At 43.0% G+C, this 14919-nt stretch overlaps 3 protein-coding genes across 4 annotated transcripts; 2 read left to right on the top strand and 1 right to left on the bottom strand.

The window, feature by feature from the left end:
• Positions 1-519: 519 nt before the first annotated feature.
• Positions 520-6601, top strand: LOC122624940 (ADP,ATP carrier protein). 2 transcript variants are annotated; one of them, XM_043804721.1, is made up of 4 exons: positions 520-655; positions 4927-5227; positions 5307-5434; positions 5510-6601. In XM_043804721.1, exons 2-4 carry the CDS (start codon positions 4931-4933, stop codon positions 5982-5984), a joined length of 900 nt encoding a protein of 299 aa, XP_043660656.1. In that variant the 5' UTR covers positions 520-655; positions 4927-4930; the 3' UTR covers positions 5985-6601. The 2 variants fall into 2 exon arrangements, with proteins under 2 accessions (XP_043660656.1, XP_043660655.1); XM_043804720.1 differs by lacking the exon at positions 520-655 and adding an exon at positions 3030-3176.
• Positions 6602-6894: 293 nt separating this feature from the next.
• Positions 6895-8445, top strand: LOC122624939 (ADP,ATP carrier protein). The gene is made up of 3 exons (XM_043804719.1): positions 6895-7375; positions 7435-7562; positions 7702-8445. Exons 1-3 carry the CDS (start codon positions 7055-7057, stop codon positions 8174-8176), a joined length of 924 nt encoding a protein of 307 aa, XP_043660654.1. The 5' UTR covers positions 6895-7054; the 3' UTR covers positions 8177-8445.
• Positions 8446-8634: 189 nt separating this feature from the next.
• On the bottom strand, positions 8635-14847 carry LOC122624941 (CKLF-like MARVEL transmembrane domain-containing protein 8). The gene is made up of 3 exons (XM_043804722.1): positions 14253-14847; positions 9232-9399; positions 8635-9160 (listed from the first exon to the last, which is right to left on the bottom strand). The coding sequence occupies exons 1-3, from the start codon at positions 14418-14420 to the stop codon at positions 8963-8965; spliced, it is 534 nt and encodes a 177-aa protein (XP_043660657.1). The 5' UTR covers positions 14421-14847; the 3' UTR covers positions 8635-8962.
• Between the last annotated feature and the right edge of the window lie 72 nt (positions 14848-14919).

The raw sequence follows: 14919 nt of genomic DNA, 5'->3' as shown, positions 1-14919 counted from the left end.
TAATAGAGCTTGATGGAGAATTACAAATTCAACGAGGGAAGACATTCTACTTTTGGACAATTATTTAATTTGTCCATAAATACTGTTATTACGAAATTTTAAACAATATCTTGGTAAAAATACAATATGTTCAAACTTGTTGTCATCATAATTTGCAAAATGCAGATTAATTGTATTGGACCCAGCACTCGCCATATGAAAATATATTAATAATGCCAGGGTCGCGGTAAAAATATTCTTAAGGTTTCAGAAAATATCGATAGCATATAACAGAACGCTTTACAATACCAGAACAGGTTAAGTTCCCATTCGCTTTTATTTTATAATAAAAGCTCATTTACTGGTCCAAAATACATTAAAAGTATATAATATAAAATATAATAGTAATAGTGAGCTACAAAAATATCAGGAATGAAATAAGAAATCTAGCTGAATATCGATAGTTCGCCCAATAAATACCAGTTAAAAATATACATTTATTTCCGCAAGCAACTATCGATATGCGGTATTTTTGCAGCTTTCATCCCCAAGTCACAGGGCCCCAGAGACCCCCACCACTTTACGAATTTCATTCGCCAAGTGAGCACGCGGCTTCGTCTGATTCTGCAAAAGAAGTTTTTATTCTGTGACTTTTGTGAGAAGTTATCAACTGAAGGTATTGTGCTATTTTCTATATCTACCACATTTCCGAGGCTCTTTTGCTTGACAAAAAAAAGAGACGGTGTGCCCCGTACCTGCCATTGATTTTTTTTCTCCCATTAATTCACGTCACCTTGCGCTAGATTCTGTAGTTATGTAATGTGCTAATTTTTTTATTGTGTCGGTGGTGGTTATACTAACGTTTTTTTTTATGTTCGGCAAGAAGCTCTGGTTTGACTTCATCGAAAAGAACTCCCGAAATGGGACTTGAAAATAGCCGAAAAGTGCTTACATAACCCTGGCGGAAAGTTAATGTGCCGCATTGGTGTTTGCCTTCAATTAAACACGAAATAAATTGAGCGTATAAGCGTACTATGCGGTATTTGGTTGCTCCAATCCAAAGTTCATTTAAAATAGCCGAAAAGAAAATTTATAGAAGCCACGCTGGATCATTTTCTCCCATTTTTTTTTTTTTGCAACCACGCTGGAACTGCCAACTTACGCAACTGGCAACGAGTTGGCAGGCCGGCTCGTCGGTACGAAAAATTTTGCACATCAATTGCGATATTATTTGCAAGCGAATGCACTGCTCTTGAGTCAAATTGACCTGCATTTGCACAGATATACTATTAAATAGACTAAATGCGGGCTATTCTATCGTAAAAAGCGTGGCAATTGATTGTTCTACCGCCCAGTCACACTCATGCACACATTTGCAAATAAATTCCATGTGCCACTAGCGCCCTCTCGCTCGCTCCCATGCCAGACACCAGCTGCGCGTGCAAGTACTTAGCGGGTATGTGTGTGTGAGGAAGAGAGATAGAGTTGGTTTTATATCTTAAGAGTAATGTAACTATCTCTCTTTGGTCGCCCTCCCTTTCTCTTCTGACCTGCTTTCTTTTATTAAAGGTAAAAAGTTCTAGCAGAAAACGGGTTTCCCCAGTTTTCTTATTTCTTCTATTATTATTCTATTCCCATATGACGTCTCATGTGACGTCAATCGTTAATGTGCGTCTAGTATTCATGTGATTTAATGTTTATTGTAACCCTTTGTGTGGCCTTTTAGCGCGATTTTGCACTTGTTAGAGATTAGTGTTTATTATTACATATCCCTGGCGAATCACATCACATTTCCATTTCTCGCCTAGTCGGCGGAAATTTTCAGTGTGATTTTTAAAACGCTCCACACCCTGTTTTTATTGTCTTGGAAATTCGATTCGTCGGACACTCAGCAATAAATAAATAAAAATTTAATCATATATTGGCAATTAGGCACTTTTGTAGCAACTCCGCAACTGCACTTTTTACGCTCTTAATTTTTGTAGGCGGCTAGCCAGCGCTCTCTCTTCTTTTTTATGTAATATTTTTATGATAACGGGACCTTGAAAAAGCGTCGTAGACAGTTATATAAATAACTGTATTAGCAGCAGTGTTTATCTAATCGCTTCACGCATTTTTTTTCGAGCTGCCGCCCTTCTTCCGCCTGCGCGAAAGAGATGTAGCGAGAGAGAGGGAAAGAGGGGCAGGCGGACGTCAGAAAGCAAAGTCACATGCTAGCATTGCTGCCAGTGCTGCCAGTGCTGCCCACCCTATCTTTAGAAATAAAGCCGAATGTTATTAATAGCTTAACGAATATATAACTACAAACAATAAATAAAACAATTAAACTCTTCAGCTTTATTTATATAAAAATTGATAAGAGTTTTAGTTATTGTATTTGAATTTTATAACTGCATTTTGATGTCTTTTAAACAAGTTCAAGTCTAAACAAGTAACATTTTCAAAACTGAATATCAATTTTGATAAATCACTAAAACCCTAGGCACTTGTAGAAAGATATATTTAAGTGTAACGAAAGAAAACACTTAGTTTTTATTCAGTGTCCTTGATGTAAATGTACGTGTTATTTGTATTCAGAAATCTGGCCAAAAACTAGCTAAACGGACGGCTCTGTTTGCTTCGCAGCTGACTTGTCGGCTCTTTGCCAAATGTAAATGTTGTGCGTACATTCTTTTTGGCAAGCGTTTAGAAAGCGCCGTAGAAAACCTCGAAAGGGGTAAATGAAAAACAATTGGCCATATATGCATTTTTGGCCGTGGCAAAAACGAAACAAAAAGTGTTTTCTAATGAGTACAAGTTTTGTGGTACAAGACTTCCTCTTATGCAACAAACGACGGCATTGAATTCTTGAATTCTCAGCACTGATAAGCGGCGATCTCTCGCCCTCTCTCGCTCGCACACGTGCTGTTGCCAACCGCTAGTGGGCGCTCGGCTCTCCGAATTTCGCACACTCTGCATTTGCATAGAAAGGGGGAGAGAGAGCGCGCTCTCCCCTTCTCTCGCTCATCTGTTGCTGAACTTGACGATGACGGCGACTGCGACGCCGACGCAGGCAGAGCAGGCTAGCTGGCCGATTTCGGCAAACTGAACTTTCACAAGCAATTCAGTTGCCGTCCGGTTCAGACTTCTGACTTCCAAGGAATAAGGATAAATTTTTTTCGGTTTTGTGCTGTGATATAGAAACACAAATACAAATAGTACGTATGGCAAACAAATTGAAAATCAATTATCGAATCGAATTGAGCCATAGCCCATTTACAAAATACGCGTGTGATTCTCAATGCTTTTATTTTATTTTTGTTTCTTAACCAAACCCAACCTGAGCAATGAAAGAAAATCTGCCTGGTTATGTAAAACAACAAAAGAGTTTAACTTGAATCATTCATTTAACAATTTTTTTCTGGTGTGTGGTGGTCTTATGCAATCAATAACAATGAATTAAGAATAAACCTAACCCTGGATTGTGGATACTACTACAACTGCTCAGCCTTCGGTGGAAGCTTTCCACGTGCAACTGTAGAATTTTTCCAGCTGAGGCTATTACATCACGAGCCCTCCTCTAGTTCGGCTCTCTGCGGCCGAAGAAAAAGCTTCACTCTCTTTCCAGTCAATCAAAAGTTTAACACGATTAGATAACGGTTGTTATTTCAAAGAAAGAGAACATAAGAGAAGCAATACCGAAGCACAGTTCTCTTTGCCAAGTGTGTTACATAAAACCCTTGCCAATGAAATGCTAATTTAATTTCGCTAAAATATAATTTAAACCACACGGCTAACGCAGAGCGGCGGCTGCTCTTGAAAGTCTAAAATTAACGAAACGCGCTTCAATGGCGAATGCCGTCTGCCAAAAAACAAAAAAAAAAAACCAAGAGCCAAAAAAGAATTGTGGCCCCTATAGCCATCTTGCTCACACCCACACAAATGCCCATATATACTGGCGTTTTCCATTGAACTTTTTCAATTCAATTCTATTTCTTTTTTTTTTTTGTTGTTTGTGTGGTGTGGCAATTATGCAATCCCAAACTTAACCCAATGAAAACCAGTAAACTGCCGTTCTATTCAGCTAGAACTGCATTTGATTTATGCCATATGCTCTAGATAAAATAAATTGGATAAGCACCTATGCTATGCCACGTAATACTATGTATTTTCCGTAGTTTAAAACTGCAAACGGGTTAGAACTGAATTTTCCAACAGTAGTCTTCTTACGTAGCTTGATTCAAACCACGTGGCAACCAGCCGACCAATAAAACTTTTCACCTTTTTTGCACTAAACCAGTTTTACCGGCAATTGCCAGCACGCATACTAACACAAAAACGAATACATGTAACCAAAACGCCGATGTCTCCATAAAGCATCGAATATTAACCATCTTTAGCCTTAAGTTTAAGTTGCCATTTACATTAACCCATTATGTACTGCATGTTTTACCATTTTCGCGTTTAGTTTTAAGTTTCATTTGTCGCTAAAACCTTTTTCTGTCACCCACAAAATTGTTTTATAACCATTTGTAGTGTTGTTTCAAAAAAAAAAAAAAATATAAAAAAAAGTGCATGTTTTCGGTTTCGGTTTATAATTTGGAACATTGACAATTTTAACATTTTCATTTGGCTTTGGGCTATTCTTCTATTGTGCCTTTTGCACCTGTGTAAAGAAAGTGAATCGTACATCCACCATACCGTAAAAATACCGTAAACGTATATCGTAACCGTTATGCAACGCATGGGTATATCAAGCACCATCACCCGCATGCCATTGGGATATATCAGCATCCATAACATCACAGAGGTATATCATCATCGGTATCACCAATTATCAAGTATCAAGTATCACGTATCACCAAGTAACAAACAACATCACCATCACCACCATCACTATCACTATCAGCGATGACGGAACTGTCGAGATTAATCAGAGTTTTGGCCAATTGCGCGATGTGTTTACAGCAAAATGGGCAAGGATTTCGATGCTGTTGGATTCGTCAAGGATTTCGCTGCCGGAGGCATCTCCGCAGCCGTCTCCAAGACTGCCGTCGCCCCCATTGAGCGTGTGAAACTGCTCCTGCAGGTTCAGCACATCTCGAAACAAATCAGCCCCGACAAGCAGTACAAGGGCATGGTTGATTGCTTTATCCGCATTCCAAAGGAGCAGGGATTCTCGTCCTTCTGGCGCGGCAACTTGGCCAACGTCATCAGATACTTCCCAACCCAGGCTCTGAACTTTGCCTTCAAGGACAAGTACAAGCAGGTGAGAATCACTTCACCACAAGCTGCCTGCAATGCGAGCGGAAATAACTAACGCCCCGGTTGTTATTATGTAACCTTAGGTCTTCCTGGGTGGTGTGGACAAGAACACCCAGTTCTGGCGCTACTTCGCCGGCAACTTGGCCTCCGGTGGTGCCGCTGGTGCTACCTCTCTGTGCTTTGTCTACCCCTTGGACTTTGCCCGTACTCGGTATGTTGCAATATTTGCATAGAAAACTAGAAACGCCCCATAAACTAACAAATTGCTTTCCCTATGAATTTACAGCTTGGCTGCTGATACTGGCAAGGGTGGTCAGCGTGAATTCACCGGTCTGGGCAACTGCTTGACCAAGATCTTCAAGAGCGACGGCATCGTTGGATTGTACCGTGGCTTCGGAGTGTCCGTGCAGGGCATCATCATCTACCGTGCCGCCTACTTCGGCTTCTACGATACCGCTCGCGGTATGCTGCCCGACCCCAAGAACACACCCATCTACATCAGCTGGGCCATCGCCCAGGTTGTGACAACCGTTGCTGGCATCGTGTCCTATCCCTTCGATACCGTGCGTCGTCGCATGATGATGCAGTCTGGTCGCAAGGCCACCGAGGTCATCTACAAGAACACACTGCACTGCTGGGGCACCATCGCCAAGCAGGAGGGCACCGGTGCCTTCTTCAAGGGCGCCTTCTCCAACATTCTCAGAGGCACTGGTGGCGCTTTCGTGCTTGTGTTGTACGATGAGATCAAGAAGGTCTTGTAAATTAAATTATTAAATTATTCAAACAAGCAAAATACAACAACATACAACAACAAAGTAAAACTAAACACTACCAGCTAATTATGTTAGATAACTGAATGAGAAAAGCTAAAACAACAGCAATAGCAACAGCAAAAGCAAAAGCAAAGTTTGATCTGCAACCAACACCTCTTACCAAGAACAACGGCAAGCAATAACAGCAAGAACCCTTCCTCCCTCCCCCTGATATAATTACGAAATTATATTATTTATAAAGAACTGGGAACTAATTTACGGAACGATGGCCAGCGTCAATATAACAACAATACAGCAAACAGCAATGCTCGGGGCAGAGAAGGGATGCGACTCAGCTGATGCGACTAGACCCACTACACTGAAAGACGAACGAACATAGCGACGATATTGATTAGTATTGTTAAGTTTGGGTTAGTTAGGCTATTCACTATATCCCGTCATGCTGCTGGGTCGCCCCACATCTCCCCAGCCAAATCAGTGTTATCGATCAGTTGCAAGGAATCGAGCCGAAGACCTGTAGATTCTTTTGCCTCCGAAACGACAAACAAACAAACAAACTCAACTCCGGTTGGTTTAAAAATATATAAAAATTGATAAAAATAGTACAATGTTGTGTTTTTCTTTCTGCGCACGTATGTATACTGATCTTTGATATTTTGACTGTGGTTTATATGTGGTTTACAGTAGATTATAGTAGCATACTTACGCAGACCTTTTGTGCAGTTGGTAAACTTCGGCAGGTCGAAGTTAATTGATCATATTTCTGTTCTTCGGACATATCCGATTTCTATTCAAGCCAAATCGGTGCATAAACTAAAAATGGGGACTGAAACGTTCAGCGATTTCAAAACTGCGAATCAAAGTAAGCCAAGCCGAATAAATCGAATGTCAATTTGACGAACGGGCTCACAACCTTGTTAGCCTATCACAGTTCAGATCTCTACGTTGTGACATCAAAATTATAAGTTGAAAAAGTGAAAGCCCGTTTTTATCCTTTTTTACCAACCAACTTTGAAGCTAACTTACATCGTTTTAAAATCAACAAACAGTAATCCAACATGGGCGATGAAGGCGGCGGCGGCGGACATGGTAAGGGCGACCTCAAGTCCTTTCTCATGGACTTCATGATGGGCGGCGTTTCGGCGGCGATAGCCAAGACGGCAGTGGCGCCCATTGAGCGTGTGAAGCTCATCCTGCAGGTGCAGGAGGTGTCCAAGCAGATCGCGGCAGATCAGCGCTACAAGGGCATCGTCGATTGCTTCATTCGCATTCCCAGGGAGCAGGGATTCTCGTCCTTCTGGCGCGGCAACTTGGCCAACGTAATCCGTTACTTCCCCACCCAGGCTCTCAACTTTGCCTTCAAGGATGTGTACAAATCGGTTGGTTATCATAATATCATCATTGTTGTAATTATAATTCATGAACGACATCCATACAGGTCTTCCTCGGCGGCGTGGACAAGCACAAGCAGTTCTGGCGCCACTTTGCCGGAAACTTGGCCTCTGGCGGTGCTGCAGGTGCCACATCTCTGTGCTTCGTGTATCCGCTGGACTTTGCCCGAACCCGGTGAGTTGGGTTCCCCCCCAACCAATCTAGATCTAGATCTAGATCTAGAGGCTGTTAGTCAACACGATCGCCTCACTTGCACTCGATATGATTTGCTATGATAGTTTTTTAAACATCCTTTTCAATCTTCCGCCGACAGCTTGGCCGCCGATGTGGGCAAGGGCGGCAATCGGGAGTTCAACGGCCTGATCGATTGCCTGATGAAGGTGATCAAGAGTGACGGACCCATTGGCCTGTACCGTGGATTCATTGTGTCCGTGCAGGGCATCATCATCTATCGAGCGGCATACTTTGGATTCTATGACACGTGCCGCGATTTTCTGCCAAATCCGAAGAGCACACCCTTCTATGTGAGCTGGGCCATTGCCCAGGTGGTCACCACCGTGGCCGGCATTGCGTCCTATCCCTTCGACACCGTGCGCCGTCGCATGATGATGCAGTCTGGCCTGAAGAAGTCCGAGATGGTGTACAAGAACACGGCCCACTGCTGGGTGGTGATTGCCAAGCAGGAGGGCATCGGGGCCTTCTTCAAGGGCGCCCTATCGAACATCATTCGCGGCACGGGCGGCGCCCTGGTACTCGCCCTCTACGACGAGATGAAGAAGTACTTTTAGCCCCACTGTGCGGCCGTTTGTGGTGCCGCATCCGCTTCCGCAGCAAATGGCACATCACGATGGCACCGCACCAGCGGAACCCACCGTTCACCTCTCACGTGGAGGTGGCGGAGAAGGAGGAGGAGGAGGAGGAGGAGTAGGACTTGGTCCCACGAGCCCAGTAAATTAGTAGTTTGATTTGAATGGTGGCCCATGTGGCGGCCCCTCATTTCAGATTGTGTTCACTTTCGCAGCGATTGAGAAAATACAAATAATTTATTGAACTTAAATCTTTGTTGCGCTCTTAATTTTTGTTTTCTGTTTCTGTTTTTTTTTTGGTGCATGTGTGTATTGATTAGGGTGGGCCACTTTTAACTAGGATCTTATGATCCTCGCAACAAACTAGTCGTTACATTAAATTATATGCAAGAGACACAGACAAAGAAATCATATTAAATTATATATATTATTGTGTCGCAGTTGATAACAAATCAAAAAACACAAAATCATTAGATGTAAGTCATGAAATGGTAAAAGTTAATGCATTACATGGGATGCCCACCCCAATCGTTTGCGTAGTTATGGTGGATTTAAGACTTAAACGTTAGTTAGCCATTTAAAATAACATTAAAAACACATCAAGTCGACTTCCATTGTCGATTTGCATATGCTCACACGCATAAATTAACAACAAACAAAAAAAAACGGCAAATAAAGAGGCAAAATTACAAGTACTCGATCTGCACTTATTCAGTAAACAATTAGACATAACTCTAGACTAAGCTCCAGTCACTGAGTTGGCCGCACTTAGTGGGTGGCCCCGGACCTGTGGGCCACGAACAGGAAGTACGTGCCCGCCGCGTAGACCAGGAAATTGAAGAGTCCAAAGACGCCGGCGGCGGTGTTCGAACCGGAACCTTTGCCCGTGGCATCCGACCACCTGGCCAGCTGGACGATGAATCCGATGAAGTACAGCAGCGTCAGCACAGCGGTGGTGATCAGCTCCTGTTGGGCAGACGCCAATGAAGTTCAGGTTGAGATTGAGATTGATTCATCTGGATGAAGCAACTACTTACCGAGAATATCCAGTTGACGGCCACGTTGAGGGCCTCGCGAATGCCCAGGAAATAGGCGGCGATCAGCAGAATGTTGATGATGAACGAGATGACGATCACGAACATGAAGAACGAGGTGGCCGAGGTCATTGGAGGTGCCGCCAATGCCATGCAGATGATGCCCAGCACCTGTGGGTATAAAATACATGTATAAGTAGAGTACAAAGGAATCAAATCTTACAAATACAAATAGTTTAAAGATTCAAGCGACATCAATCTTTAGTTTATGGCTTCATTCAATGTCTAGTTAAGGTAAAGTTAAGTGTATATTCCCAGCTGTCAGCTTATATGATATGCAGCTTATATTATTAGTCATCCAACCCCAGTTACATAGATCGTGATCTTCCCCCAATTGGGGGGGCAACCCTTCAAGGTCGTGATTTCGAATCTGGAGTGCGCAAATAGCTGGTGTCGTGATGTCACCTCAATGATGTCAATTGAATGCACACCAAGTGAGTGTGAGGCTGTGAGGCTCAGCAGCGAGACTTGTTCTGCAGCTAATTAAGCGGTGAAATCAAAGAACATCAGTTGCTATCATATACAAAAACATACTTCTTTTCTTTAAGAAAGAAGTGCTCGCAGTAACATGGCTCAGAAACAATGAAGTATTCCCATTTACACAGCCTGTGTTTATGTCATAGTGCAAACAAACTGAAGTAACAGTATCCCAAGTCCATAGATGACTCAATTCACTCGACTTGCTAATATATATTAATATACTGAACTATCCGTCAGATACTTATCGCACTTCAAGCAAATTCGCAGGGTGATTTCGAAGATAGTAAAACTGGATGGCAGGTGGTGATGACACACACATTCTCCTGCGACGCCGCTGCTTTGGGCAATTAAATGGCAATAAGCTTTTGGCGACACAGCCACAAAATAAGAAATCAAGCAGGTGTGCGCAGTCACTCAGTCAGTCAGTCAGTCAGTCAGTCATTCAGTCATTCAGTCAGTCAGTGACGACTTGAGTTGAGCATTGTGTTTTTGGCTAAAACAAAAGGTACACGAAAAGTGAAAGCTGAAAGTTGTGGCCCGGCCAAAAGCGACCTGTTGATAGCAACATGTTGTTGCCTCCATTGTTTTTTTATTTTTTCTTCTTATTTGCTATCTGGTAAACAATTAACTACCAGGCAGCAGCATATCACAGGTTGATTGAACTGTCGCGATTTGTTGATCTTGGATTGCATTTCCACATTTTCTGAATTTTCCAAATGCTGTTTCTATTCTTTATTTTAATTTTCTTGTAGCCTCGCACTTGTGATCCACAAATGTGCGTCACTTTTCGAAAATAAAAGAGCCCGAGAGAAATTCGTCTGGGAATTATACGAATTTTATCTCTGCTAAACATAATTAATGGCTGGCTTTTTATTTTTATTTTTACTTGTGCGCATATATATATATATACCTATATATTGGCATGTATATACACATATGTATGTGGACAGTTCTTATGTACACGGTTGGCAAGTTCTTATAAGCATATATATGTAATATATATAATGTATAGATCCATGGTAACGATCAAGTTGCCGAGTGGAGCATGAAAAGCCGCGCAGACAGTTGGGTGCATCTAGGTATATCGATCAGCATAATTGTGTGCTTTTCCAGCGGAATCAATGACGCGAATCGCGTGGAACTCTGAAATGGATCTGGTTCTTGGCCTCCGATTATACGGTCTACGGTTTGTGGCCTCGTCTGAAGTTCAGTGGAAGCCACAGCAATTCTGGTGGTCACGCAGACACAACTGGATCCATTCTGACGTGATTTGACAATCTTAAGGCTATCTATAAATATATAAAGTGCCCTCTATCTTTGAGCATATCTGCCAAATATTAAACAACAAATTCCCACTGACTTAAGCTGGGAAATATCTAACATATAGTTATAAGTTTAAAAAAAACATAAACTGGTTTATCCCACTTTAACTTTGATGTTGAACTTTCAACTATACTAGAAGTATTATCGAATATTCTGTGCATGGGATAAACAATTAAGATACCAGTTACTGTTTAAGGTAGATAAGCGAGGTTCAGTGGCCAACCGGCAGATAAACGTACACACATATATTAAAATCATATCTATACCAATACTATAGCTGAACATGTGTGCACACACAGGCCCGCCCCTTTCGCCCACCATGTTGGCCAACAATCTGTTAACAGGGCCAAGACGGAGCTTCAAAGATGAGCTCACTTCCCTGAGCGCCGCACACTTAGTCGGTGTCAATTACCTGCAATGTAACCGGGCACACAATTTGCAAACGCGTATTTGCATGGAGCCATGTGCACACTTAGTACAGTGCGTTCCTAAGCTGTAAGGCAAGGCGCTTAAAACTGGGCTAATTTTACTGAAACCCATTTAACTTTCCGATCAAGAGCACAAGATAGGTTGCGTTACCAAAAAGTGACCCAATTAGATAGAAGCAATATCATATTTATATATCAGATTAAAAGCTAATATGGGGCAGCCTACGCTTATGGCTCGCACCTTAGACGAATGGCTGCCGCAACGATCGATCGCATTCTCTCCCAACCGCCAACAAACGGCAGCCACTGTCTAAAGTGACTAAAAGTGTGTAAAGTCTAGAGTGACTTTCGGCTCGAATTCCCCGATCGCTGCGCCACCAAATCCCAAATCCCCCGCATTTTGTGGTAAGCATTTCTTGAATGACACCGTATGTGTGTCATAGTTTCCGCTTTTGGCGAGAACATTCCAAATTCACAGCCAATGCTCACGACAATGTTGCGCTCGCACAATGCCAAACAATAAGAACGCCGTTTGCCAGCTTCCAAAATACATAGCTTACGTAATTGGGTTAATATTAAAGAAATTCTCGAGCGGCAGGGACCGCGACCAACAAAACTTAATAATAAATCGTTCTCTACTCGATTTGCATATATGTACGTACATATTCTGGTGTATATAGAGCACACTTGGCCATGGGAATGCATATGTATATGCTCTGGGGGCATCGCGTGAATATGTGTAGCAAGTGAATTGTGGCAATATTGGGTCCAAAATGCTAATTGCCAGGCCAATGCGATAAGATACGGCCAACTGCTTTCGAAGTCCTAGAGGCGTACTATTTGCTTTGTTTGCTTGTTGTGATTCGGGACTACGGGGCGGATGAGTAATGTTCCTGCGTGGGCAAATTAACGATCGATGGTCAGGTGTCGGGAATCGATTGGCTTATCAGCAGCAGCAGCAGCAGCAGCAGCATGGCTACCGAAAGTGTCGTCCGTCTGCTGCTCTCCACTCGCACAGGTGGTCGCCACATTATCGCCCACTTTGTGCGGCTAACGGGGCGTATGAGTAACGAGCGATTAGCCAAGGCACTCAATAACATATATATGGTCGCCAAATCGGCCGAAATGAGTCACGATCGAATAACAAACTGCAGTCTAATTAGAACTATAATGCCAGTGATACAATAACATATAGTTAGGCACACGAAACAAACAGCTAGCCGATTTTGAATTATTTATTTGGCGTGTAAATACCTCTAAATTGGCAGTTTGGGAACCAGGCAGGTGGCACTCTGGCCCTGTTTCTGTGGCAACGCTCAAGTGGTGGAGCACTTTTACATATTCCACACTGCCCGCCATACTGCACTGTGACTATCAGCAGACTATCGCTTAAGGGGCCCGATAAGATTAGTGCCCACAAAAATATCCCCTTCGACAGACACACTGCTAACCGAAAACCGAAAACCAAAAACCAAAAATCGAAAATGAAAAGTAAATAGCCGTAGCATTTGAATGGCAAGTTTTAACTTCGCCTTCAGCGGAACTAGCTTATGCCCGATAATCGCTGATAAACGGTTGTCAGTGCAGAAAATCAATATATATAACTTAATGAGCGACAGTCCATTGCGTGGGTAATCCCATCATCGAGCCACCCAGCACTCCACCTATTTATTTACTCGCTATTGATTTGCCTGCGACAACTGACGAGCGCTTTTTAATGCATTTTTCATGTGCGTCCTGTGGCAGTTGTCGTTATCCTGCGACCTTGTGCCACAAAGCGATGGCCAAGGAACAGCGTAGTTTCAGCTGAAAACTTTCTACACCTGCTCAGGTGCTGCAAGCCTGTGTGGCACTTGTGTGCCCACTCTTGTAATTGGCGGCGAGTATCTGAGTATCTTGTGTTGGCGTCGAATACCGCGACGCATCGCCCACACTGAACTCTGGGTTTTTGGTGCTTCTGGTGCGGGAAAAAGATCTGTGGGAAAAAGATCACAACATGGCTTCGAATACCAAGCCAAATACAAGGTGTTACGTCTGTGGATTTCTGCATGGGGAAGACAAGAAGTCGATGGGGGCTCATGACCATGGAGCTCACATGTTTGCAGTTCCCACAACTCGTCTACCCCTATCTTATCCGCCCTAAGTCTAATGAGATCCTGACATATGTACATATAGGTGCCTCCACACAGTATTGTATATTGTATATTGTATACTACATATTTGTGTAATTGAGTACACATCGAGGCTCTGGGTTTTCTTAAGGCTCCAGATATCTCGATAAAGAATGGCGGCGCAAGGCAAACTCTAGATAAAACCGTTCAATTTATGACGATAAGAGCTCCATGGGGAATTGTTATCCAACAATTGCTGAACAAATATTTCAGTTTTGCTTTCTGAAACTTGAAGTTTCGAATGTGTAATCAGTTTCGGGGAAAGTCATTAGTTTGGTATGTCCAGTTTCAGCATTCAACATAATTCTAACCATAGGTTTCTTATCAAAGACATTTCATCATATTATTTCATTAAATTTCATCAGAAGTACATAATTTTGAAACATTTAGAGATTTGGCCACGTTCCAGTTTTCAACAGACTTAGAAGGACGTGCATCGAATTCAGTATTTTGAATATTTATGAGCAGCTTTTTGAGCTTGCAGGGTTTCGTTTGAAATGCAAGATGGATATACAATCTGGGGATGCAAATGTATCTTAACTATGTATCTGTGTGTACTTACAAACTCGGCAATTTTGATGATGCCCGGCACGGTGCGGAAATAGTCGATGTTGAGGCGGATGGCGCCCCAGAAGCCGCCATCGCTGCCCACGGTCGGGTTCGCCCCACCTGGCGGTCCGTTCGTCGTTGTTGTGGTGGTGCGCTCGATATTAACAACGGTCTCGACCATATTGCTGCTGTTTGTAGTTTAACTGGGCTTCAGTTGGTTTCAGTTTTTAGTTGGTTTTCAGTTTGGCGGGCGAGTTTGCTAGCTGGGAGTTTATATTCGCTGGGGGGGCACAACAACTATTTTTAAACACTTGTCGCGGTTTTTGTCACAATAAAATAAGATGAAAAAATAACCACCGCTTGCTATATGTTCGCTGGTCGGTCGATCGCTCGATCTATATATCTATATCTGATGTATATGAACGCGTGACGCCCTCGCGCGCTTCTGATTCTCAAGCATATATACTCGTATAGTTCTATATGCCGAGTGTGGTTATGTGGATGGGCAGGTGTGTGTTGCGTTTTGTATCTGGTAGTTAGCTTTTGCTATATATCCGTGCGCTGCGCTGCGACTGCTGGCGGTACGTTGCTTTGTCCACGGCGGTCGCTGGTCGACTGAACTCAACTGCGCGCCGAACTTGCCGCCGCTGCAGGCTAACGGTTAACCGCACGCCGCTCCG

The sequence above is a fragment of the Drosophila teissieri genome, chromosome X (assembly GCF_016746235.2).
Source record: "Drosophila teissieri strain GT53w chromosome X, Prin_Dtei_1.1, whole genome shotgun sequence".
In the NCBI taxonomy this organism is placed as follows: domain Eukaryota; kingdom Metazoa; phylum Arthropoda; class Insecta; order Diptera; family Drosophilidae; genus Drosophila; species Drosophila teissieri.
This window is presented reverse-complemented; position numbering and strand designations above follow the sequence as displayed.